Source organism: Thunnus maccoyii, chromosome 16 (genome assembly GCF_910596095.1).
Source record: "Thunnus maccoyii chromosome 16, fThuMac1.1, whole genome shotgun sequence".
In the NCBI taxonomy this organism is placed as follows: domain Eukaryota; kingdom Metazoa; phylum Chordata; class Actinopteri; order Scombriformes; family Scombridae; genus Thunnus; species Thunnus maccoyii.
The window spans coordinates 5,995,282-6,023,160 of record NC_056548.1 but is presented as its reverse complement, the minus strand read 5'-3'; the positions used below and the strand labels follow the sequence as shown (position 1 = coordinate 6,023,160).

At 40.1% G+C, this 27,879-nt stretch overlaps 3 protein-coding genes across 4 annotated transcripts in view; 2 read left to right on the top strand and 1 right to left on the bottom strand.

Moving 5' to 3' along the window:
* The window catches only part of noto (notochord homeobox), a 35,700-nt gene extending 23,530 nt beyond the window's left edge, over positions 1-12,170 (bottom strand). The window contains exons 1-2 of one of the 2 annotated variants that reach the window (XR_006091618.1): positions 12,129-12,170; positions 856-936 (exon numbers count right to left, since the gene is read on the bottom strand). The gene's annotated coding sequence lies outside the window, so the exon portion shown is untranslated. Of the gene's footprint in view, positions 1-855; positions 937-7,023; positions 7,112-12,128 lie in introns of those variants that run through there. The other variant, XM_042388064.1, reaches the window with a different exon arrangement.
* Positions 3,440-11,653, top strand: cdc25b (cell division cycle 25B). Its single transcript, XM_042388062.1, has 15 exons — positions 3,440-3,995; positions 4,185-4,267; positions 5,037-5,088; positions 6,426-6,467; positions 6,630-6,663; positions 7,088-7,225; positions 7,626-7,745; positions 8,000-8,137; positions 8,344-8,421; positions 8,562-8,750; positions 9,159-9,263; positions 9,360-9,422; positions 9,518-9,616; positions 9,831-10,076; positions 10,520-11,653. Exons 1-15 carry the CDS (start codon positions 3,781-3,783, stop codon positions 10,658-10,660), a joined length of 1,743 nt encoding a protein of 580 aa, XP_042243996.1. The 5' UTR covers positions 3,440-3,780; the 3' UTR covers positions 10,661-11,653.
* An 8,737-nt stretch (positions 12,171-20,907) lies between the features above and the next one.
* Positions 20,908-25,904, top strand: ap5s1 (adaptor related protein complex 5 subunit sigma 1). The gene is made up of 3 exons (XM_042388321.1): positions 20,908-21,197; positions 22,921-23,212; positions 24,760-25,904. Exons 1-3 carry the CDS (start codon positions 21,016-21,018, stop codon positions 24,886-24,888), a joined length of 603 nt encoding a protein of 200 aa, XP_042244255.1. The 5' UTR covers positions 20,908-21,015; the 3' UTR covers positions 24,889-25,904.
* Positions 25,905-27,879: the final 1,975 nt, after the last annotated feature.

Sequence of the window (27,879 nt, the reverse complement as noted above, 5' to 3'; positions counted from 1 at the left end):
CATGCTGTATAGTTTTAGATTGATTTTTGAGGTGGCCATTAGTTTCACCTACAGACTGACTTTGAACCACAAATTTATTACAGTTTTGATCGCATTTGGAACATTTTCTTTAATTAAACATTCAAGCTCACTAGTATCGCCAATGTGTCAGCAGATAGGATCATTTAGCTTTAGCCAAACCATGCTTTACAAGTGATGAATAACTCACACATTTGAGCAGCATAAAAAGTTGCAGACAAAACATAATTGACATCAGGCAATTGATAAAACCATACTAAAGATAACAGATAACAACAGGCTAGTATAAGTTATACAATAACAGTTAGCAAGGAACTAATTTACCAGAGAATTTACAGCATTCTCTATAAAATTTCCCAATTTGATGACCCTTTGCAGACTATTTCAAGAGGCTGGATCAGGAAACATTTCCCTGTCCTTACATTTATCTTTACAGGGACAGACGGCAGATATTCTGTGGGTTTTATGATCTCAGATAATGATTCCAAGGTGAACTCTGTGAAATATGTTTGCAGAGATATGATATAGTGTTTTAAATTCAAAATATAACAATGATAATACAAAAGAGATAAGTGAGTGGATGAATGAATGCCAGAACTGGGCCATGAAAGAGAGTTACAGTCTTCTAAAAGTGAATAAATAACCTTGCATACTTGTTCTGCATGGCAGCACCAGTAGCTTCAAATCAATAAACTGGAAATCTTGCTCCTTTGTCATTTGTGAGTTGTTGGTGTGAGCTTGTGTAAGGATATCGGTTAGCAGTGGGGAGCCAGTGCAGGTTTGGTGGGAACAGAAGGTGTCGGGAGGTTTGAGGTGGTTTTATTTGGGGTGAGTTACCGTCTTTCTCCCTCCTTTTGTCTCTTCTTTTCAGATGTGGGGTGGGGAGCCCGGAGTCACAGGCCTGTGCTCGTACCTCTGCTGGGAAGTTCATTAAACTTCATTTACATTCGTGATGCCAATCACACAGATACTTAACTGAACAAAGACTATTCCAGTGAACAGTGGTTATTCTACAATCCAAAGGTCACATCTAACACCCTTACCTCCCTGCTTATAGCCACAGGTTTGCTAAAAATGATACTGAAAGACCATCTTGTTGGAATACTAAAGCACTGTTGTTGTGCTAAAATGGGTGCTGCCTGTTTGATAAGTGATTAGATTCTGAGTCACACATAACTGCACACATAGCATGATAAATGCAATCTGAACTGTGCATGACAAAACCTGGACTTCTTGTGGAAGAATTAGAAAACAAAACGGAGACTTGAGGAAAAGTTGCAGAACCACAAACAAAGAATAAACCTCAGGCAGAATACTGAGGTGTTTTTACTGCTAACTTGTGTCTGGTTTTGTCAGTTGGACAGCCTCAGCAGGCTGGTTCAACTAGTTACAGGCAGGTATGTGTCTGTTTCTCAGTGATGTTGTGTTTGAATCTAAAAAGAGTTTTGGTGCATGTTGGTAGAGTAAATTAGTGCTAGAAACTTCCAAAATGGAGTCCTGAAATATAAGCATGTACTTGACTCTTCAGCCAGACAGCAGGGCCACATTCAGTGGAATTTCCGTGTAAAACTTCTGAAATTATTCAAACCTGCAGAGTGTATGAGTCAACAATCATTAATAGGTTCAAATCAGATTGGAAACAAACAGAATAAAAAGTCTGTGTTGAGACCAACAGACACAGGCAAGTAGTTTCACAATTACAATCCATGAAACTAAACTATTTAAAATCCAGTACCATATGTTCCAAGCTTCAAATGAATGGGTAAAGGTATTACTTTCTTCTTTTATGTAAAAACTTGGACATAGGAATGTTTTAATTCTACTTTAACGGATTTCTGAAATTTATAGATGTAATTTCAGCCACACATGAGACAGGAAGTGGCATCAACGAAAACATAACTAAAACCACTTTAAAACTTGCTCCCCCTCAAACCACACACGTTCAGAAACAGTAAGCTGCATTCATTAGAGTTGATCTTTCAGTTCATGAAGTTAGATTTTCTCTCTATGTCCGTACTGCAATCCACAGCTTACAAATATTCATGAATTTGATGGGACAGAGATGAAGAAATGACAGAAACAAAGTGTTGTCCTTTATAATTCACTATATTACATCAGAAAAAAACTGATTTCCTTTGTCTGAGTCACTTTGTGTGGGAGCCATAGGCTGTCATGACGCAAGCACACAGCCAAGACATAATGTGCTTCACCAAAACTTTGTACAGATCAGAGACCCTGAGAGACAGCTACCTACCTACCTACCTACCTACCTCCCTACCTATCTAGCTATCTGTTTTTCAAGATAATGCAATAAAATGATGCAATAATCTTTGATTTCCCTTGCATGTGTGAATCAACTTAGAATCAGATTTATTGGCCAGTATGTTGGCACACAAGGAATTTGACCCTGGTTTCTACTGGCACATAAGGACAAGATAATTAAACATAAACATATTGCTATTGCTAAGTAAATATCGTATAAGTTACTTTATACCTGGACCTTAGTTTAGATAAATGATCAGTGTCTTTGTGGATTTGCATACGGGCATGCAAGGAAAGCCATTTTGTAATTGAGGAGAGGTTTTTTTTTTTGCAAAACTCTGTCTACTTTTTGTTCAGTTTTCTTCCAAATCTCCAAGTGATTTGTATTCCACCACATTAGGTGTGTTTATCAGTTTAAAAGATTCATTTTTTAACCCATTACAGTAAGTGATAAAAGTTAGAGTCTGTGGTTCAGAGACTGAGAACCAGAGGTGGAAGGTAACTGAGTACATCTAGTCAAGTACAAATAAGGCCTAAATAGGTAAAACTCACAAAAATGCAAAGATTAAAGAAAAGTTGTGAAAAATTAATCCAAATTTTTGTAGCAGAACTTTGTTTTTTCTTCTTTACAACCCAATCTATCATCTCAAGACCCCTCAGATTTATCTTATGACCCTTACAAAGCAAACCTCGATCAGCTACTACAATAAAATGCTGCTTATGCACGGACTCATCAGTATTGATAGTTAAATTTATTTAATATATCAGTCACAGCCTGATTTTCTGCATGATGAGCACTTTAGTACTTTAAGTACATTTTGCTGCTAATATTTATGTACTTTTACTTAAATAGGGTTTTAAATGCAGGACTTTTACTTTTAGTACATCATTTTTACATTGCTGTATTTATACTTTTACTTAAAATACTTTTACTTTTACTTTCTACTTAAAATACTTAACCACATAATCATACATAACCACCACAGCTGAGAACAAAAGATATGTGAGAAGAAAGATGAAAATTTAAAGGATTGTGTCACATCCTGTCTTCTCCCTCATCCGGTGAGAAAACAACAGGCAGACTCGATCCGCGCTCTGATTGGTTGGCTGGATGTAACAACGGCGCTGATTGGCTTAGAGATTGCCGCTCCTGAGCTGCTAGTTTGAACATAAATACAAGCAGCTTCGGTGTCTATTTCTCAGAAATCAGGGGCTGTCAGAGAGGGAGGACGCTGTTCTGCAGCTCTCTGACACAAGCAACAACTATGTGGCTTTAGTAGCAAGACTGAATCAAAATTTTACTCCACAAGGAACCCACCGAGTCACGTCCAGGCGGTGTTTCGGATCGTACGTTTGGAAATGTTCTGGGTTAGCTTGATGTTTGGACCGTCTTGCTAATTGGCTTTCTCTCCGACCCGAAATTCAAACCAAATCTTCCACTAAGCAGTAAAACGTCTGCAGGATTTAACCAAATTGGACAGCCAGAAAAACAAAACAAAAATGGAGTCGGTTAATGTTTTTGACAACAACAGTCCTGACAAATCCGTTTTGAAAAGTAGGCCCGACGGGATCCCCGGGCTTTCCTTGCTCTCCTTGCCCGAGCTGAGTACAAAGACAACGCACTGCAGGGATCTGTTCTCCCCTGGACCCGCGACTGTCCTGTCTCCTGTCACCAATTTGGCTCTGGACATGAACAATTTAGCTGGACTGGGAAGGTATTGTTACAAGTTTAATGTGTTTTTTTCCCCTCCTGTTACGCGTTTAAAACTTAAGTTACTATCGCTGCGGTTTTTCAAAGCCACTGACAAAACCTCTCGACTCGTAACGTTACCTATCATGCGAAGTCTAGTATAACATTAGTGTTTACATCACTGATTTTTCCTGTTCATCTTTTTCCCACACAGCCTATGTGATACACCGAAAAGGAGAAAGCATGCACCCCTTGAGAAGGTTCCCTCCTTTGCCTCTGACGTCTCATCTGATGCTGGTGAGGCTCCCTCAAAGCTATTGTCTGCGCTAATTGAAGCCATTACAATTGATGCCTGAGGGCCCTAATGTGTGTGTCTATATAAATGATGTATATGGCACCTGATTTTATGGTCATGCAACTTAACTTCACATGTGGTCATGAGATTATGAGTATTGTTAATTTGTTAATCAACAACTAATCTGGCATTTTTGCCCAGAAAAAAAATATTATTACATAGGTCTCAACTTCTCAATTGTGGGAATTTCTGTCTTATTTCTATCACTCCTTTTTACAAATTGAACTAGTTTGTAGTGTAAAACTCAAATCTAGGGCTGCAACTAACGGTTATTTTCATAATTCATTAATGTGTTTATTTTGTTGGTTAATCATTAGTGGTTTGGCCTAAAAAATGTTTAACTGTTTCCAAAAGCTCAAGATGACATCCTCAAATGCCTTCTTTGTTCCAACCACCCAACCAATAGTCCACAACCCAAAGGTCTTCAGTTTACTATCATAGAGGACAAAAGAAACCAGAAAATAGTCACATTTGAGAGGTTGGAAATAATTAATCAAAATAGTTGGTGATTAATTTAATAGTTGGCAACTAATCGATTAAGCACCTAATTGTTGAATCTATAATCAAATCCAAATTTACAGTTGAGTAAATTCACCAGCTTGAAACAGCTGAAATACCCGAGCAGTCAGCTGGTTGTCTGTGCCAGTTTCCCTTCTTGTGCTGGACCACCTGTTGCCTGTATTGATCTGTGATAAATATCTCTTCCTTCAGGCCTCGGCATGGATCTCCCAAGCCCCATGGATGCCGTTGAAATTGAGGACACGTAAGTCGCACTGTCTTTCTCATGTCTGTTCTAATCAATCAGCCTGTGCCCCTCTTGTCTTACCCCTCCACCCCCTCCTCCACCCCTGAGCTTGGGCTCAGCTGAGCCAAGCGCCATATCTCATCTATAGGATTATTGTTTCTACCGTTGGCTTTAAGATGACAGCTTCACTCTTTTTTTTTTTTCTTTTTTTTTTCCTTAAGCAGATTAGGTGATAAGGCGGCATGTAAGATTAACTTTCTTTGTCTTGAGGTTAAGTGAGAAAAGACATGGTGGTCTGGTTTCTTTAATGCTGTTACTGTTACTATACTGTTTTTGGCAATTTTAATGTTTTTTCTAGAAAGTAATCCTCAAGAGTTTTGACAATACACACATGGATAAGATAAAAACATTGAGTGGAAATTGGTTTGTACCAATTCCTATGAGCACAAAGACAATTTTCACATCTGCTCAAAACTTGACTGCTGGTCGAAAGGAAACTGGACGTACACATTAGTGCTCAGCAGTCTTATCTTGACCAGATTGTCAGCATATCATCTGCTGCCTAATCTTGGGTGGCCCCTTTTTTTATAATTCTCAGTTGGGTGAGTCTCTGTAGACATCTGCCGCCGTCTGATGTGCGAGTTCCTTTACAGCAGCATTTGGTCACCAAGTCTTCATTCACCTCCTTTACAGCTGTTTGGTTGCTAGGAGTTTTGCAGGTTGGGGGGAGGACATGCCCCGCGCTTGGGGTTTAATGATAGCCCACCCCCTCTGGTTTTTGGCACACTCTTCCTATGCACTGTTATTTCAATAGGAACAAGGGGGGCTGGAGTTTTTTTTCTGCGTCAGAGTTATTGAAATGAGTGCACCCCCAGAGGACAACCGCCCTCCCTTTCTGTGGTCTGCATTGAATGGGACACGCTCCCCCCTTGACAAACAAAGGGTCCTTGCAGAAAAGGGGTTTGGCGGCGTTGGCTCCAGCAGGCATATGGTAGATTAGCTGATCTCTGCATCCCCTCCCCTGCCCTTCCTCCCCACCCTCCACCACTGTGCTGCACACTAAAGCTCCCCACTTCACTTGTTTAGCATACAGGTGGGCATTACTCCAATGCAAAGGCAACCTCTTGCTTGTATGCATTCACCCAACTTCCTCTAGTCCAACCGTTCCTCTTGCTTTCTCAATAGAGCTCCAGATTCTTTGTCTCGTAGTTTATGAGCACAGAGTGTTACAGAGCCTTCCAGCCACTTTCCAAAGCAGATTTTATTACAAAGACGTGTTCCTTTTCATTCACCGACAGTTTCTTTCAACTTTTTTTTCTCTCTAACTTTGAATTTTTTTTCCTCTTTGTTTACAGATTTGAAAGAGCCATTCAACAGTCAAGCAGAGTTGTCAACGAGTAAGTTGCTTTCCAGTTAATAACCTAAAATTATTACCCGGTGTCTGGCTGTTATTGCCCTCCAGGGACTATATTACTCATCAAACTGAAACCACCTGTCTGCCTGTTTAATTGAATTTGTACTGACAACAGTTCCCTCCTCTCCCTTTCTACCAATTATAGTAAGATGCCAATTCGAAGAATCAACTCATTGCCAGTAAGTAGATTTGTTATATTTGTCTCATGTGTTCCTTGTTTTGAAAAGCTTATGTTTAAGAGCTGAGAGATAATGTCAGAATGTGGCCTGTTGTAGTCCTGATTCGGCTGTCAAGCATCCAAAACACTAAGATGGAAGAAGAACCAGAAGAGTTTGAAATGGAAATTTTTTTTAAAAAGATCAAAACACCCAAGGGACAGGAGAATGGAGGACTGTGCAAGAAGGATTTTAAAAAAATGTCTTGAAAGCCTCAAAATACAGTAAAAAATAACCTCAAACATCCAGCTGGTTTGGGTAACAAGATGTTTGTACTGCAGTTTTTCATATCAGTTCAAAATCTCCTCTATTGTAAAAACCCACCACAGGACAGCTTGTTTACAGTTGCTGAGCCCCTGCTGACTGGCTCCTTGTTGTTCCTTCCCAGCTCCACCTGCTGTGTTACAGCCCGTCTCTGAAGGGACAGGAAACAGATTCTCACCGCTACGGAATATTTGGCCAGCAACCCTCCCAGACAACCGCCTCCTCCACATCTCAGTGTGACAACAAGGAGAACATGCCGGAGGTCAGTGGTGCAGTTTGTATCTTTTTTTGGTAGAAAAACATCAGTGAGAAGATGTTTGACTTGGTTAGATGCAGAAACTACTGTAGAACTTGATAGTGATGCAGGCTCAGAAAGCTGATTTGTTGCCATGGCAAAGGCATTGCATCTTTTGGCATACCATTTTAAATGGCAGTCCATCTTTAGATTTTATTTTGCAGTGTTTGTAGGTATTAAAGAGACTAACCACAACAAAATATAGTTTTCTTAAGTTAATCGATAAGGTGATTAACACTTTGTCATTGACTTATGATATAGACCTTTTGTTATGGCTTTAAATCAAAGTAACAACCAGGTGCTGTGAAATACTTCCTCAAAAGTGTTGAGCATTGATTCACTTAATTATTTATTTTTTTTCTTTCAGGAGGGTTTTGAATTCAAGAAACCAACCAAGCCGGTGTCGCGGAGTCGTGTGCGCTCCTTCAACAGTGGACAGTCAAAGGACGCATTTGCCCACCGTCCCAGCTCTGCACCAGCACTCATGGTATGTAAACATCACAAGAGTCAGAGCGACGTACAGTGAGAGCTACACTTCATGCTTTGTAGCTTGTGCATAATTACATTTCTATCTTCAGCACGGCAGATTAATACAAAATTAGATTGGCCAGTTTACTAAGGATGGCTTGTCAATGCTGATACTTACTGATACTCTAAATAGTTTTATGACCTGTTGTAAAGCACACAAGGTTGTGACCTGATTCCAACCCTCATATATTGATTTTTTTCCCTCCTGTACAGCTGTCTTCACCTCCTCCAGTGCAGCAGCTCGAGTTCTACGACTCCAGCCCCATGTTCCTGAGACGTTCCTCCCTCACCACCTCTCTAAACGACGACGACGATGACGGCTTCCTGGACGTACTCGACGACAACATGGAGGTGAGACATCCTTGGAACTATGTGTATCTTGTTAAAACCGATTTTCATCAGGGATTATCAGATAGTGTATATATTTTTGTAATCATTCCTCTGTCCTTTGGAGAGGCTACAGTTTCAAGATGATTCAATGAGCCCCCCCCCCCCCCAGCCCCATCCATTTCCATCACTTATTATATGTACTATAACAGATTATTTGTCACTTTCAGAACGACTCTGAGATGCCGATGGGAATGGCCAGCTTGCTCACTGCTCCGCTGGTGGCCGACAGTATAGCAGAAGACTCTGTAAGTTTCTCTACTAACAACAGAAGAACACATGATTGGCTGATACAGATATCAATCATATTCTGATTGTTCATCATGACGACTAAAGGCCAACAAAAAGTGAACGTTGTGTTCAAATGATATTTCTCCTGCGTCATCAGCCAGTCATCCGCTGCCGGCCGCGGAGCCTGTTTCGCTCGCCGTCCATGCCCAGTCCGGTGTCCCGCCCCTCCATGAAGCGTCCCGACCACCCTGGAGATGAAAACACACCTGTCAGAGTGAAGAGACGACGCAGCCTGGCAGGAACACAGGTCACCACCACGGAACAAGATCCTGAATCCCCAAGGATGGTGAGTCCTGACTGCCTTGAACACCGTCGTCTTTATGCTAAGCTAATTAGCTACTGGACGTAGCATCACATTTAGCATACGGACACGAAAGAAGGCAAGCAACAAAACACATGTCCCCACAAGTGGTACCATTGCTTTTAAGCTGGGGAAAAAAACCCTCTTGATGCTTTTGGGATTCAGAGAGTGATCAATCTGATCACTGTCAGAAACCTGTTGGTAGAATAAAGCCGCAGGGCAAAAAACAGACACTGACCATCTGTCCCCTCCTCAGTGGAAGTGGAGAGAAATGGCTTGTGAAACACCCACCGAGGCCGACTGGCTGTTATCACTGGTTTTACAGACAGTCTCATTTTTACTGCATTTTCTCCTTGACTGCCCCCTTAAGTCTCTTTCCTCCTCTCCATGCAGGGCTGTTCACTGCTCCAGAGGTCCAAGTCCTTCTGTCAGACTGAGATTGAGAAGCTGCTGGACGGCGAGGATGCTTCTCACGAGCTAATAGGAGATTACACCAAGGTAAGGAGGACTTAAGAGTGATTGGCTGCTTATATTAGTAACTTAATTATGTGACATTACTTTTCTAATCCAATTTCCTTCCTTTTTCGTTTTTAGCCTTTCGTACTACCAACAGTGGAGGGCAAACATCAAGACCTCAAGTACATTACCTCAGACGTGGTGAGTAGAGACGCTAATAAATCAAATCAGCAGGGTTTTTTTTACTGCCATAATTTTTGTTTTTCAATCTGTAACGTTTCTCTGTGCTCCTCCAGATGGTGGCAGCTCTGACTGGACAGTTTAATCATCTAGTTGAGCAAGTCATTGTCATCGACTGCCGCTACCCCTACGAGTTTGAGGGAGGACACATCAAGGTGAGCTAACACCTGCCAACATGTCTGCCACTTCCTGTAGAAATTTTTATTTTGTGGCACGATACAAAGGTTTCAGAAAAGGTGTTTTTCTTGACACTGTAACTCACTGACTGCACCACTACAGTACTTTTTGATTAGTATTTCTTCTAGCTAACCTCCAGAGTATCTTTCCATGTTTCTAAACAGTTTATGTAATATTGTCTCGTCATCTCAGGGCGCTCTGAACCTGCACCAGGAGGATCAGGTGCAGGACTTCCTCCTCAAGACCCCCATCACGCCGTCCTGCCCGGAGAAACGGATCGTCATCATCTTCCACTGCGAGTTCTCGTCGGAGCGCGGCCCTCGAATGTGCCGCTTTGTCAGGGAGCGAGACCGCGCCATGAACGTTTATCCCAAACTCCACTACCCAGAGCTCTACATCCTAAAGGGTGGATACAAAGACTTCTTCCCTCATTTCCAGGTCAGTTTGTTTGTTTTTTTTAAAAGACAAATATAACTTTCCATTTTCAGCCTGTGGGTTGCCAGCTTGGAGGTTTTTGTTGCTGTTTCCCGTAGCAACTGTGATTATGAAAAGGGAAACATGCAGATAGCTCAGTGTTCATCCACTGAGTCAGACTAGACATGAGTGTTGATTGAGATCAGTATGCATGACAAAATCTCAACTCAAGGTCTGTTTACTAGGATTTTCAGAGCTTTCAAGACCATGAGAAGTGGTTGAAAGTTCTGAAAAAGCTAGTAAAGTGAACAATGTCACATGTAAAGAGGTTATTTTTGTTACATCCTCAAGTCTCCTTTCAATATCAGACATTTAGTCAACAATTGTCCCTCCATAACAATGGTCGAACGAAACCGTTGCTATGGCTCTCCAGTGCTTTGAACTCGTCTCCTTCTCTTCCCGCGCAGTCACAATGTGAACCTCAGTCCTACCGGCCCATGCACCACGAGGACTTCAAGGAGGACCTGAGGAAGTTTCGCCTCAAGAGTCGCACCTGGGCCGGGGAGCGCAGCAAGAGAGACATGTACAGCCGTCTGAAGAAGCTGTGAGCTCGACCCTGCCTCTTCCTCTCGAAACTGCCTCTAAAACACACACACTGCCTCCCCCCCCTCCCCGAACACACTGATTTAAAACCTCCTCACAGAGCCTGAGGCCTCGCCCCGCCGACGAGGAAATACCTTGTGGGACTTTGCCAGCAATAGGGGTTTGTTTTTTTTTTTTTAAAGTCCCCGTGATTCATTTAACTATAGCAAAGTTGGATATTTATTCAAATTTAAAGAGGGAAAGACGTGAAATGATGAAGCCTTGACTGTCGATGAGGTGCAGTGAACAGATCTGTAGCAATATGATCGTTTTAAAACCACTTGGACCTACTGCCTGTTTTACCTTTTTTGTATTATTATGCGGCACAAAATCACTGCCAGATTGCAAAAGAACATCGTCAAACCACACTGCCAAGTCTGAAGTTTGTCTTTCAGTCTCCTCACTGGGTGTTTTTTTTTGTTATTTTGTCATTTCCAATCTTTTTATTTAAGCACTTAATTTAAATACCTTGAAATGGTGAGGTGCTTTTTTTTTCTTTTTTTTTGATACTGCTTTTTATATAACTTTTAATTAACTGAGTTGACCCCTGTTTAAACTTTGTGATTTGTTAAAAGCTTGCCTTTCTCTAGGCTGCCCAAATTGTAAATAGGATATTTTAAAGACATCTTGTAAAAGTGTGGGATTGATGTGAGTTTTTCTTCCTGATCAGTTGCAATACTTGGTAACTTGTTTTTAATTTTATTTTGGATCAGAAGATGCCAAAGCAAACAAACTACCTGTTAACTTTGCAGTGAGATTTTTCGAATGCTGCAGGTCAGCAAGTGAGGTGATTTTTGATTTTTTTTTTTTTTTTTTTGTTTGTTTTGTTTTGCTTTGAATCCCTTCATTTTCAGAGATAAAATGTCTTCCCTTGTCTGTCTATAATGAATGGGGTGGTTTGAATTTTGCTACAGGCTCGTGGGGGAGCTGATGAAATAAAGATCCAATGTGCGTTTAAATTTTGTGATGTAGCTTTTTATATTGTCATAATTTCTGTTTTGTGCTGTGGTTGTTTTCTTGGACAAGGTTCATTGTTGAAACTTTTTTAAACTATGGACAATAAGATGCCTGAGTTTTGATACCAAAACAATTTTTTTTTCATTAACAAAAGAAGCAAACATTCACAAATAAGTCTGAAATTCACCAATCAGGATTTAAAACACACACACACACACACAGTCTGATCAAAGAATAAGTAAAGAAGAGAAAAATGAGAGTGCATAGTAAACTTGGCAGTCACACATTTCTCTGTTCTGTATTCCTCTGTTTTGTGTCTTCAGGTTATGCTAACCCATTGTTGCTAACTTTGGAGCTAACCCCCTTTACTTTTCCAGCATTTGGGGAAACAACAGACGTGACTTTTTAGCATTTACTAACTGACACACTGTAGTCTGTGCTGTACATTTACTGCCAGACTGACAACTTACTACTAACCTTTTCCTCTGCCCTGCTCATCCACCGTCACTTCTCTGCCCCTCGCTCTTTCCCGCTCGCTACGCAAACATACTCCTTAACGGAGCCACGCGACCAGTGGTTTCCCAGGCAACGGCAGAGGTTGACTCACGTACCGGAACAGCGCTGCACAGAGACTCCCAAACACTATCGAATGAATATCCATTCATTCGGATATCAAATGTTAAAAAATATTTTTTTGGCCTGGTGGGGGTTCTCGTTGTGTCATTATGGAGAAACATAGATTCAGTAAACGTTCAGTAGACGTTCAGTAAACGTTGAGTTCAGTTAGACCCAGCAGTCTCCGTTAGGTTGGGCGAGTTCAAAGTTGTGAAAACAACGGGGGTGTTTTGAATACACCCCCGTTGTTTTCACAGGTAATTTGTTAGTTTGTCCCTCCCGCCGCAGGAAATAATGGATTACTCCTGGAAAGCTGTTGATGTAGCACTTCTCTCCTTATGAAAATAACACGGAGATTATTCGACCAATGAGAATTTAGTTGGACGAGAGCATATCGACCAACTAATCGATCAGTCGACCAGCAGACTACAGCCCTAATTATCTTCTGTGTCAGCAGCAGAATATACCTGAATAACTTGGTAATGTGAAACCATTTCATCTCAACATTCTAGGTATGAAACTTTTTTACCGTATTGTGTCTTCAAAAATTTCCTCAAAAGACTTTTTGCTAAAGTACTATGATCTATCAAGTTAATCAAAATACTACAACACCTGTCAGTGATTCACCAAATGATTCATAAATCTCAATTTTACCACTCGCTAGTGTAAACTTGGTCTTTCGGCCTTGAAGCGGGTCTTTTATATCAGTCAATGTTCCAGTTTTATTCAGTTATCCAGATAATTTTTGTAAACTTGCTATCAGGCCTCGATGTGCAGTTTCAGCAAACTCTAGAGCAGTGGTTATTAACCGCCTAAAATAAGTTGATATGAAATAAAAGCACACAAATTATTTTTTTCTAAATTAGTGCTTAAAATACTTGGATGATGGCAGTATGTAAAAAAAACTCACCAACTCCTGATTGCACCAGAGTTTTGCAGAGTCAAAAGTTCAGAAGAAAAGCCACAAGCAGGAAATATTATGAAAAGTATTTAAAGTACTTTTGTTTAACTCTTCAAATCTTTGTCAGGATCTCAACTTCTCACAATTTGTGATATTAACATTTTCCAAATGTGCACTTTTATATATAAGATACAAGTCATAGAGGGAAATCTTCTAGATCATTTCATCATTTCCTATTTTGAAACTAATTCTCAGATTCACTTTTACTCAACCAGATAGTCGTCTGATTTTCATCTTCACAAGCAAGCAGAAGTAAATTTTCAGTTATCAGATCTTCATCATTGTCAGTTTTCAGTTTTAACTTATGGAACTACTCTTCTTGTTTGAATCAGATTTCTTCCTCCTGAAAGTCTTTCTGAGCATATTTAAAAAGGTTTTGTTTTTTTTCTTATTTATATAAGTATATAACAGAGGCCTATCTAGGCTTTTTTCCACCCCCTGCATGTTTTTTTCTTATTTGTGTGTCTTGGATTTGAACCTGTCTAAATAAGCTTGACATCACATAAATTCTTCAGTGCTGATGTATCTTAAAAAAACAAGCACAGAGGCTCAACTTCCTCAAAAGGGAGTCACACTCACAAAAAAGTAAATTCTGAATCACTGGTCTGGACTAGACAGAGTATCACATGTTCTGTGTTGTTTGGTCTTGTGCTCTGCATGGCGGGGACACTGGTTTTCCTGCACACAGAGCAGTTCCTGTTTTTTCAAATTTTCCCTCTCTAGCCGACCTTGGGAGTGGCCTATCCGCTGCAGCACGTGTCCATGCGTATACACTCACTCACTCACTCACTCTCACACACACGCGCATTCCTCTCTGCAGTGAGACTGTCTCCGTTGAGGGAGAACCTGGCAGCCAGCCGTTCGCCTGACATGTTCTGACAGGAGTGGGGGAAAAAAAAATCTGAGCCGCGTGTTGTAAACACGTGACCGTTCTGATGGAGAAGAGGTTATAAAAGCACAACTCCCTCCCCTCTGGCGCTTAACCAAAGTTTGAAATCAGGCAGTTTCCCAGTGGTCATGTGGGTATGGGAAAGGGGAGGGCAAGCATTTGTTTGCATAATTTACAGCCAACTGTTTCTAGCAGAAACAAGTGTCAGTGTCTTGTCTTGTGCAAGTGGGACTTAACTGAAGACACTTCTTAAACCTGGAATAAAGTGTTGGCAGTCAGGACAGTAAAGATCAAAAGTATACAGATGCTAACAAAAACCCACAGCTGAGTAGGAAGACTGCATAGAGGAAGAAGGTGCAAAATCATAAAAAAAACACACATTTTGTTTGAGTGATCTTTACATGTACTTGTCAATGGGTCTGTACTCATCTCAAGCTGGCACCTTTTTCTGAGCAAGACAGTTTCTGAGGTTTAAGGGGCCTCGCACCTTTTAGATGTGGCATACATAATGCAACACTTGCAAGAGCCTTTTCAAGACAAGCTTCCTTCTCCACTTTAGCAGTCTGTTTTAAAATGTAGATGAGTTCTTGGCAGGTCTCCAAAAAGAATAATGAGCCAGGTTTTACAAGTGGACCCATCCAATTAGGAGCTGGGGATTCAACAAATCAGCAAAGAAAGTGCGAAACACTTGAAATTTAGCAAAAAGTGGAAGAGCCTCCAGAAATGTACTGAAATAGTGTTTTTATTTAAGTTGCTTGTTCTGGTAGGTGTGCTCTATCCACATTATTAAATCTAAAATAAAAACTTGAAGTTCGATACTTGCTTGAAAAAGTTTGCAGTTGTAGTTTTGCATGTATTCCAGTGAGATGCCAAACCAGTTAGGCAGATTAGTCAGACAGTCTTGTTTTGTCTTGTCTAGTTTTTTGGCTCTTAAAATTCCCTAAATTTGATTTAGTGAAATTTGCAAACACTTGTGATTGTTTATTCAAGTTCATTCAGATTTTGAGTTGTAGCTATTTGCCTTCTTGCCTTTCTTTTACACAGGAAATGCATTGCACATATACAGTATATAAGAATACAGTGATTAGGAGTGAATGATATGGAGAAAGATCTTTCATAGTGCTATATTATGATGTATAAGACAAATAAACATTTCTAGAAATTAAATTGAGAAACTGTTAAAAGATGAAATAACCAGATGTGAGTGTTACTGATCCAGTAAAGTAAATAAATCAAGATACTTCTTTGGTTCAAAAAATCCTGTAAATACAGTATTTCCATAAAATAGTCCAGCTCATTGATTTGCAACACTGCCCACAAAAGCTTAATACAAGCAGGATAGCTACCATGGGATACACATTTGGCAAAATCTGTAAGAAATTTCTATTTTCTCACAGTATTTATCTTATCATCCATCTTCACTGTGAATGATGGACCTGCTCCCCACAGATCTGTCTTTCTGTCTGTCAAAGTGATTACAGCAACAACACTGAGCAGTTTTCCTGAAAACTACCTCACCCTTCCTTTAACTATTTCACCCCAGCCTGTTCTGTTTGAACCCCACCACCACCACCATCACCACCACCCTGTGATCTTGCAGGCAGCTCTGGTTCGATCAAAGCTGCCCTCACACAAAGCTCCAACCTGGGTGTCACCTTTTAAACCTCTGTTTGCTCTGACCCGTTGACACTCGCAGAAAACTGACAAACCATACTGTAACACAAGGTGCCAACACCCCGACAAGGGCGGTGAAGCATAGAGCATAACACTGTGTTTTCAGAGGATGGGTGGGTGCAGGGGTTGTGGTTTTGTGAGATGAATGTTTGTTTCAATGTTTTTGAGGATTAGAAACTTCAACTTATTTTAGTTTTTCACTCACATGTTTCTGTTTTATGCAGGCAGAGGTGATTTCATAAAAAGTTGAGGATGTTTTTTTAAATTTCCCCCTGCAGACAATGCAGAGCAGACGAAACGATATTTTTATCTTTAGTTTCCTTTATTTCAAAGTCGCGGGCTTCACCGTTATTGGTTCGTGTATGAGGCCTTCCCTTCACCCACATCCTGTTGTTGTTCTTATTCAGCTGTTCATTTCATCACAGGGAAATATGACTCATAGTTCAAAAACACTGAAACTCGCTCAGACGTTTCTTGTGGTGTTCGTGACACGAGCGGCCTCAGATTGTTCACACGCGCTGCTTTTGCTGCTCCATATTGATCTTGTGCATACAGCTGCTGCAACATCCCTCAATAAGAAAAGTTGACATTAAACTCTAGCTTCACTTTCACATTGGATTCTCACAGTGATTTTGGCTAATTATTACCTGCAGTGATCTCTCTCATTCACTCCTTTATTATTGAAAGGGAATGTGTGCAAACCAGTCCAGGCTAATCATTACATATAGTTTGGGTGTTGCAGAAATACTTCTCGCCCACACATTTTCAGAAGAAAAGCTCCATATTACCAGACTGAACATTACAGGTTAGTTTCCTGGCCATGGTGGATCAAATCAGGATCAAGTTTAATTTGAATCATCTACCAATTGGCTACAGTATCCTTGACTGAAATAAGATTCATTTCAACCACCTATGTTTGTCCTCATTAGTGAGAATACAGTATGTGTGCACAGCAAATACTGATAAAAGGTGGAAGTTTTTCAAAATGTTATGGATATGATAACGAAAAACCAAAAACTGTTTTTGAGATACATTTGACAATAACACAAACCTGGGATCCAGCAAGGAAATTTGCAATTTCACCTGCAAAAATGGTCCCAGAAACTTTATTTCATCCAAATGATTAAGTGTCGATCAGTGTTTGTCTGGCAAGTGTTGCTTGTTTGTCCTTATTGAAATAGTCTGAACAAGACAGACAACATTAATCTCAAGTTAAACTTGGTTCCTTGGAGGATCTATTTAAACTGACATCAGTCCTGGAGAAAAGTTTTGGACACATTGAAATGTTTACCTGATGATGGCATTAGATGAAAAGTCAGGGGATCACCAAAGAGATTATGGTTGAAATCTGAAGGCAAAATGTCAACGTGCTGGTGGGACTAGATGAAAAAAGTTAGGGGATCAACATAGTTATTAAAATTCATCCTCTGAAGACGGTGAATGTTACTACCAGATTTCATATTTCAACCATCAAAGAGCTGTCAGGATTATAGAGTTTGAATGCTTGTATTCAAAGATGTCTTAGACAATGCTGGTTGAAGAATAGGATGCCATCCCACAGCGGTGTGTGACCAGGCTGGTGACCAGCATGAGGAGGAGGTGCCAGGCTGTTGTGGCTGTGTATGGTTCTTCCACATGCTACTGAGGCTCCTGTTTGTTAAATGAATAAATTGTTAAATTGCCAATACGTCTTATTTCTTCAAACTTCAATCATCCAATCCACCAAACAGTCAATGGCAGAATAAGCTGTTTGGCATTGGCAGAGATTTGGCAAATTTTTCATGGGCGCAACCCACATACTCAGGTCTGCTGCTCATTCCATAAATGCATGTTCCTTACAAATGTGGCACCATTTAAAAGGGAAATAAACACATTGAAATGTTTACCTGATGATGGCATTAGATGAAAAGTCAGGGGATCACCAAAGAGATTATGGTTGAAATCTGAAGGCAAAATGTCAACATGCTGGTGGGGCTAGATGAAAAAAGTTAGGGGATCAACATAGTTATTAAAATTCATCCTCTGAAGATGGTGAATGTTACTTCCAAATTTCACATTTCAACCATCTAAGAGCTGTCAGGATTATAGAGTTTGAATGCTTGTATTCAAAGATGTCTTAGACAAAAGCATCTGCCAAATGAATGTAACGTAACGTAATAAAGACATTTCACACTACAGCCACACTAGAGGCTCTGTAAGGTTGTCAAAAGTAGCTAAATGCTATGTTAACATGTTCACAATGGCAGTGCTAACATGCTGATGTGTTGCTTCCACCTTGATTTAGCATTTTAGGGTGCTAACATTTGCTAATTAGCACTAAACACAAATTCCAGCTGACACATAGCAATAATTTTGTAGATATTTGGCCATTAACAAAAGTATTAAAGATATTAACACTGACCTGCTAGATGAAAGGTCAGGGGATCACCAAAGTCATAAACATGTACCGAATTTCATGGCAATCATCCATTAGTTGTGGAACCATTTCGACCTGCTGCTGGGACAGAGGTGAGGGGATCACAAAAAAGATTCACCATCAGGGAACCGTGAATGTCTGTACTAAATTTTGTGCCAATGTATATATTTCGATAGATGTCACTGAATAATTGAAGACTTTGACCTGCTGGTGACAGTAGAGGAAAAGTCAGTCATTAGGATTCATCATCTAGAGATTGTGAATGTCTGTACAAAATTTCATGGCAATCCATCCAATATTTGTTGAGATATTTTATTCTGGACTAAAGTGGTGCACCGACTGAATAATGACCAACATTTCCACATGTAAAGCCTCACTGCTTTCACGACTGAAAACATATGCACTCATAAGTAGCTGCTCTCATCCAGCTCTTACAGCTATAACACTGGAACAAGCAGAATATCCTCAAGAAAGAAAGGTTTCATCCAAAAAACATATGAAATCCTCCAACAAACTTGACCCGTCACGTCCTCCAGACTTGTTACAGAGTGTTTTAGTCTCAGCTGGCCTGTGCAGGGCAGAGGGTTAGGAGGTTAACGGGACAGTGGAGTGAATGTTAACAAAGCTGGGGGAATGTTTTCTTTCTTCTTTCTTTTCCCTCCATCACTGCTGTTTCTTCACACACACTCACACAGAGAGTGCACAGGCCCTCTCGGAGTAAAGAAGCGTGACCAGCAGCAGCTGTTGGCTTAGCAGCTGCTTCTGTTTGTCTGCTCGACTTTCTCTGCAGCCTCATTCTGTCTCTCTCTTCCCTGTTTTCATCTTCTTTTATTCCTACAGCCCTGTCTCACAAACACAGCTTCTCTTTGGCTCTTTGGTATTTCAGGTCCATTCGGTTCAGTTGAGGTCAGTCTGATTCAGCTGTAAAACATTCATAGAAACTGATCTCTACTGACTTGTCTGACAAACAAATCAATCAGTTCATAAAAACATTAAAACATGCCAAAGTCTCCAAAGATGTGAGGCTGTATTTTTGGAAATTTTTGCACAAAAAGGTATCTATTATGGTGAAATGGCACAGAAAAATAACTAAGATAAAAAATAAAACCAGTCATCATATATATGATAATAATAATAATAATAACTTTATTTGTATAGCACTCAGAATCACAATATTACAAAATGCTTCCACAATAAACATCTCTGAAGCAATAAAAGACTATAAAATTAAATTATGTAACTTCAGTGGATGTTGGCATAATTAGATATGTGTGGTGCTGTCATACTTGAGGAAATTTAAAGAAATTTAAAGTCTCCCTCCACTCAAAAATGTGGTTTCCTTCTTGTTCCATCAGGTGGATGTTTGAGCTTCTCTGAGGCAGAAGTTTGACACTAGAAGGCTGTTTTCACATTCATCTGCTGAGTGAGGAAAGTGTCTCTGTGCTCATCTTAAATCTGAGTTTAAAGGACCAGTGTGTAGGATTTATTGGCATCTAGTGGTGACCTTGCAGATTGCAACAAACTGAACACCCCTCTCCCTCTCACTCTCCCCTTCCAAGCATGTAGGAGAACCTACGGTGGCTGTGAAAAACGTGAAAGGCCCTCTCTAGAGCCAGTGTTTGGTTTGTCTGTTCTGGGCCACTGTAGAAACATGGCGGTACAATGTGGCGTCCTCCATGGAAGAGGACCCACTTCCTATGTAGATTTAAAGGGCTCATTCTAAGGTAACAAAAACACAATGATTCTTATTTTCAGGTGACTAATTTTTAGGTGACTAATTAAAACATATTTCTGAATATTATACTCCATTTCTGCCAAGTTCGTTCTGCTAGATGTCACTAAATTCTACACACTGGTCCTTTAAGCCTTTTACCTACGAGCATGATTTGAAACATCACAACTAGATTAGTGCCAATTGTGGTCCAATATGCAACTTACGCAAGTGTAATGTGGACACTTGAGCCACCAGTGTGCATACACTGAGAATTGAGTTTTTAGCGAAGTAGGAGACATGTTGTGTCCTGCGGTTAAACTTTTGAAATTAACAATATTTGCATATTCATAGATTCTGGAATTTTTTTAATGAGGGAGAAAGTGTATATCATTTTAACGATTTTAAAGTGATGCATTTTTTGTGGAGGGTGTCTTTAAGGCGTGTACCTATGAGAATACTTTGTGAAATCACAACCAGTTTAGAGCCAATCATGGTCCAGCATGCAACTTACACAGATGTGATGTGGAAACTTGAAACCTCCAGTACACATACAGTGAGAATGGACATCTTGTATCCAGCAGTGAAACATTTGAAATGAAAAATATTTCTATATTCATTCATAGACTCTGGAATTTCCAACAAGGAAGATGGAGTAATTTGTAATATTTAAAGATTTTAAACTTTTTTGTGGTAAAGCCATATCAGACACAAAATATTAGTGTGAGAGAAAATTATTTAACTTAGTGATAAATTCAAATAATCACCTTCACCTTCCTAAACATCTTGTTGGTACAAGAAAATGTTCACTCAGATTTACTTTATATTGTATTATTTATATTGACTGATATTGTCTACAGTGTATTATAATATCTACAGTTAAACACCTTTGTGATGTTATTAATGTTGTTTTTATGTTTTCACATATGTACATAAACGCTGAAAGCTCTGATAACTAAGATAAATAAAGCTTGTCCGCGAGCGCCGGCACGTGGTTTTTACAACGCCAAGCAACGGTCAGCTGACCAACGCGGAAGTGAGTAATCAGCTGACTGCGCTCCAGAAAAGAAAGTGGCATTTTCATCCACACATGACAACATGGTTCGTTGTTTCCTGATCCACACCGTCTGCCCGGTCAGTGCTCTCGGTCCCGGGGAGAGCAGAGTGCTTTACTCCCGCGTCTTCGGCCCGGACGAAGGTGTCCTGTCCGCCCAGCAGCAGGAGCTCAGCCCGGAGGAGAGACGACTCCTGCAGGAGGAGAAGCTCGCTGTGGTGGCGAGGTGAGTGTGTCTGCTCACCCCACTGCCTCTGACTCAACTTAAACATCTTCCAAATGTTATTAAAGATATAAAACGTCACTTGTCGCCTGGCTGTTTGATATTGTATGTTTGATACTCAGATCCTTTACTTCAGTAAAAGTATCAATACAGCAATGTAAAAATACTCCATTACAAGTAAAAGTCCTGCATGAAAAATCCCACTTAATTGAAAGTACATATGTATTAGCAGCAAAATGTAGTTAAAGTATTGCAGTAAAAGTAGTGGTTTGGTCCCTCTGACTGATATATTATTATATATGACATCATTAGATTATTAATAGTGAAGCATCAGTGTTAGAGCAGCATGTTACTGTTGTAGCTGCTGGAGGTGGAGCTAGTTTCAACTACTTTATATACAGTTAGCTAGTTTAGTCCAGTGGTTCCCAAGCTAGGGGTCGGGCCCCTCCAAAGGGTCACCAGATAAATCTGAGGGTTTGTGAGATCTGAAAACATCTGTTTTCAGTTTTTGGACTTTTTCTTTAATCTTTGATTTTTTGGTGAAATATTGGATGATTTGAACATTTATTGAAATGAAACCATGTGAGAAGTTTAGAGGGAAAAATCACTATTTGGTGGAGCTGTTAACAACTCATAGACATCTGAAATGTGACCCCGACTACACACTGCTTTTTGTAAGACATCAAAAGCCAAAAAGGTTTGAAACCACTGGTTTCATCTTTAACTATGTGTTGTACTTTAAAAGCCTGTTATATTATCCTTTGTGTCAAATCTTCATCTTAAACGTAACTAAAGCTTTCAAATAAATGTAGTGGAGTAGAAAGTATAAAGTAGCATTAAATGGAAATGTTCAAGCGAAGTACAAGTACCTCAGAATTTGAGTAAATGTTCTTAGGTACATTCCACCAGGGCTTATAACCAACATATGCAGGTTACAGTCTTGGCATCACATGTATTATCACTGACAGAGGAACTGTCATCCCTTTAAAACAAACAACAACAAACAAACACATGAGATTGTTGGGATGATCAGCAGCCTCACTCTCACATTTTTAACTTTTTGAGTTGAATTTTAGACAAATTAAAACCACAGTTCCCTTAAACCAGTGTAGGGATGCAACTTATGTACGTATTGCATACATTTAGAGCTGCAACAATTAGTCGATAACTATTAATTGATAACTGATTAATCATTCAAATCACATTTCAAGCAAAAACACCAAATATCCTCTGGTTCCAGCTTCTCAAATGTGAAGATTTACTGTTTTTCCTCGTCTTACATTATAGTGAATTTCTTTGTGTTTGGACTGTTGGTCAGACTAAACAAGACATTTGATGATAACAAGTTGGGACCTGATGGACATTTTTCACCGTTTCCTGGTATTTTAAAGACCAAATGATCAATCTACAAAAATATTTGGCAGACGAATCAATTATGAAAATCATCCTTAGTTGGAGCTCCACATATATTTACATATTTGATTAATCTGTCAAATATTTTTACATTTGGTTTTTGAAATTCCCATCACAGGTTCCCAGAGCTGAAGGTGATGACTTGCTGGTTTTCCTTCATTGAATTTCTCTGTAATTAAATACATTTTAAAAAGCTGGATTAACCAAATAATAAAGATAATCATTAGTAGCCCTGATCCCAATAAAATGAGGGTGGCAATGGTGATTTAGTGGTGATCTCGATGTTTCTGAATGTACCGTCTCTCTGGCTCAGGCAGGTCCGCAGTGCCGTGTCTCTGTCCCGGGAGGCGTCGGGGCGGCTGCTGGTGGAGACGGTGCCGGGCGAGGAGGCGCTGGCCCTGCAGGAGGCTGACAGCGGCGTGGTGCGGCTGAGGGCTGGAGACCCCTTCTCTGAGGAGATGAGTGTGCTGTGGCTGGGCGTCCAGAGTTTGGGCTTCGCTCTGGTCTGCGAGCCCCACGAGAACCTTCTGCTGGCTGAAGGAACGCTGCGCAACCTGACGCGACACTGCCTGGAGCACCTGCACATGTTGGGGCAGGGGAGCGAGGTGAGGAAAACCCCAAACCCGACAGATTTTCATCTTCTAGATGTGACTGGGACCCTTTTAGAAATTAAAATAAACAGCTGGCAAAGTATTAAAAAAATTTGGCACCAAAAGCTGCACTAGGAAACTTAATGTAACAGCAGCTCCAAATAGCAGCAAGGGATAAATATTTGCATATTTTTACATAGCCCAAAATTTTTTAATTAAATTATGATGGTTGGGCTGATTATAGTTAAGTGTTGATGAGACTGTACTTGTCAGACCTGGACTAGATTATCAAAGAGACTTGATCTAGACTTGGTCTGATGTGTTCTGGATGGAGAAAAAACAGTGAAATTGCCCCTTTTTCTATTTTTACAAATAGAATAAGGTTCCACAAATCTAACAGGTGATTTTAAACAGTGTTAATGCTGTTACTATGATGTGCATCTCTTTCACAACTTTAAGTGGTGTGACAACTTGGAATCAGCCTGTTTCAGACAGAGGCTGAACTGAGGGGCTGCATAAAGAACCAGTATAAGAGAAATAAGGAGTTTATTGAACTGCATGTTAAGATATTCCAGTAGAGCCCCAGAATATGAATATAGACCTGGAAATGTGTAGTTATGTCAACTTTAGGTTACCTAACTTTCCCACGAACTCCAACTTCAGTCTCATAGATTTTGGATAATATCTGACTGATTTTTAAAACATGTTTGCTGTTTTTTTTTTGCTGGGGGGGGGGGGGGGGGGGGGGGGGGCATTTTTATATAATTCTCATGGAGATCTAGAGAAAAGCTCAATAAAACAATCTGAATAGTGAGACATTTGGACATCTTCTGGCAGCCGGCTCTAAGAAACCTCAACTGTCGTTACTATTTTGGTGGGTAAAAATAAGTTATCTGTGTCTGGCCTGTATTGGCTGAAGAATAAGGTTGGTCTGCTGTGTCTCCTCCCTTTTCTAACCAGTTTTGTACTTGAATGTAACAAGATGGAGCGTTCGATTCCCTTTAACATGGGAGAGTTCAGCTCTGTCATTGCAAAAATTAAAGTACATACAGTATTTGTGGCCTGTTTTTTTTTTTTTTTAAAGATTCATTCATTTCTTCGGTTGGAATCAGTGGGTTTGAAGCTGAAAGCCACAGACACGGTAGGGAAATCAGAAGGTATTGAGAGACGGGTTAATGTATTGTTGGTTTGAGTATTGATTTGTCACTTCTTGTCCATATTCAACATCCCAAATTTTACTTGAGTAATCAAGTGAGCTGGGACATGTGGATGTATTTTCTTAAAGTAATTTATTGTCTGGTACATCTATTCATATTAAACCGTTTGTGGCATCCAGACATGTTTAAAGTGCCTCATTAGACTAGAATCAATTCATTGAAACAGAAATGAACACAGACTAAGCATTGCTTGACAAATGCTCAACAACAGCAACTCATCACATGTTCTGGAAATTAAAAAATAAAAACAGTAATGAAAGCAGATTGCAGCCGCACAGATTTTATTACCATCTGTAAGTAGCTGCGATCGTTAAAAAGTCATTACTAACAACGTTTTCTCTCCAGGTCCTGCTGAAGAGCAACCGTATCGACGTTCTGCTCAGCCGCCTGCTGCCTCACGGGCAGCTCCTCTTCCTCAACCACCGCTTCGCCCAGAGTCTGGAGAAGGAAGTGGCGGCCTACATGGCCAAGTGAACCCGAGCAGCCCGGCGGACTGAGGTCACCATATCGGGGTCGCTGCTATCGCTGCACTACGACCTGACTTCCAGTCTGAGCGAGATTATTGCTAGTTTCCATGTTTGACAAACAAGCTGTTGTTTACATTTGGTGACATTTCTGCAGCAGTAGAAGAAGAATGGACTACTGGCAGCTGCTGTTTCAGATTGCATGAGGTGTAAACACATACAGTGGTAAATATCTCCTGCAGCTACTTGCAGCTCACTGTTGGCTGTTTACTGTGTGGGAGGCTTCAGTTCAAATCCTGTTTGTCAAATTGAAGAGTGGAAGGAAAAAAAATGTGGCAGATTAAAGAAGCAGTTGAAGAGGCCAGTTACAACCTACTTATCAACATCAAAGTGGCATTTATCTGATTCACAATACTTGAAATGTCACGATGCAACCTTGAGGAACCAGGCGCAACCTGTTTCTTGTGTTCCCATTCGATTACGTTCTTATTAACTGCCGCTAAAAGATGAAAATTCAGGGTGGACAAATGAATCTCACTGGTACATTGTGTTACTTTTTTGACTTGTAATGGACCTTTTGTTCCTGAAGAGGAGTAGGAAACCAGAGGAGTTTTTTTTTATGTGTTTTTGCAGTATACAATACTATACATCATCTCAAAGTAACAAACAGCTGAAATGGAGTAAAGAAAGATTAAAGTTAGACCTGTTTGATGCCATTTTGAAGCAGAAATGTTATGATTGTGAGACTTTGACAATAAAAAAAGGCAAGAAATGACCTGAAATAATCATAAAACCACAAAAGATGATACATACGGAGATATTGCATGCAGAATACAGAAGAAAACAGGAACCAATGACGAATACACAATCATTAACGGAAAAACCCAGACAACAAATGACAAATACATTCCTGTGTCTTGTGAACATCTGTTGTACCTCCGACTGTGGCTCGCTGTGAAGCCAGACTCTCCTGCTCCTCCTCCTGTCCTCATAAAATCCAGTTTTGTGCTGTCAACCAAATCCAAACCAAACTGGTGATTTTTATTTTAGCAAAGGGAGGGAAGGGGATGGGGGGTCTGTCTGGATGCCAGCATCAGTTGCTTTGATCTTCTCTTTTTTTTTATATGTATTAAAAAAAAATAAAACTAAAGGCACTGAGGGATAGCAGATTAAAAATGATTAAACACAAAGAGGAGGATTTAGAGTTTGTGTACATCTGGTGGTGGAGGGAAAACACAAACGATGTCAGCAGCTGGATAAAAACACCTGTGAAGTAACACCAGTGAATGAGGTGACTGTTTCCACTGAGACCAGCAGAGGGCGATCTTGTTCCTGTGAGAGTCAGTCTGCAGTGGAGAAGAAACCAACTCACCAACTTGCATTTTGAGTGTGAGTTTCCCATAAAAACAAAGTATTTGAGATTGTAAAATCTGAATTGTCCTTGCTGTGCAACTTGAGGCTATATTTTACAGTATACGGCCAAAAATATGTCAACAACCCTGCATATGTTTACGTAATTATGGTCTGTGGCTGTTTTTCATGGTTTGGTCTCGGTCCCTTAGTACCAACGAAGGGAAATCTCAATGTTACAACATCCAGAGATATTTTACACAATTGTGTTCTTCCAACTTTGTTGCAACAGTCTGGTGAAGGCCCCTTCCTCTTCCTCCCTCCTCTACAGTGTCCTCATGCAAATGAGGCCAATAAAGAAAGGTTTTTTTTAGAGTTTGGTGTGGAAGAACTTGACTGCCCTGCAGACTCTCTTGATGATGAATAGCTGCAAATCTCTGCAGCCAGGGTCCAAAATCTTGTTGAGAGGGTTCCCAGAAGAGTGGAGACTGTTACTGCAGCAGATTAATGCCCATAGTTTTATAATGAGATGTTCATCAGTCACATTTGGGTGTAATGTTCATGAGTCCACATACTTTTGACTATGTAGTATATCCAAATTAGCAAAATACTACACTTTTACCAGTATTTTGAAATGATTACATTTATTTCTAGCTCATTAACTCCAAAGTAAAGTCATTTTTTTCTGAGCAGGTGTCACTTTGGTGAATAATAAACTAAAAGATAACATTTGGAGTGTTAATATCACCACTATAACATCTGACATCAGCTGTTTGAGCACACAAAAAAACTTTGCATTAACACATGTCAAATCCAAATAGTTTATATAAATAAAAAAAATGTCTGTGGATTTTGGCATCTTAAATCTGGATATTCAGCAATTTCTTAAATTGGATTTGGCTCCTTTAGCTCACAGCACACACTCATTTGGCTTCATCTACGTGACTGTATCAAACTTTGCACAACAAAATCTTGTGTGACGACTGACAGACCTTGATTTCTCCACTAGGGGGCAGTACAGAGCCAGACAGGATGAGAGCTGCAGTCTGTATTGCTGATAAGAGACAAATAGTGACACCAAAGCAAAAAATTCACCAGGCTACAAAATCATGAATGCTGCTGCTGCTGCTTGAGACAGTTTAAAATGAGCCGGTAGACATCAAACAAGCAACACACAGATTGTTTTCACGTGTGTGGAAACAGTTTGTAATTACATCTAATTAGTGATTCACAGGCATAGGAGGCTGATCTTTGCCTGCAAACAGCTGTTTGATAAAATGCACAAGTTAATGTCAAGTGGAGATTAAAATTACAGTATCTGCTGCAGTGTGTGTGTGTGTATGTTGTGCTTTTATCCCCTGTGATTGTCATTTCAGTGCAGCGTGGTTTGTAGGCAGGATTATCAATAAAAAACATGTTACACATCGCAGTGTATAGAAAAACATGAGTGGATTAGAAAAAGGGGAAATCGGGGGTTGAAAAAAAATTGCTCTGTATAATTGCTCAAGGAAATGACAAGGCTGGAAAATGAGCCTGTTTAGTTGTGTGCATTTTGTAAAGAGGCCACTCCAGGGTTAAAATTAAGAGATTAAATGGATTAAAGTTATGAAGAGGTTTTCAACTAAGTGCTACAGAAGCCCAAGATTGTGCA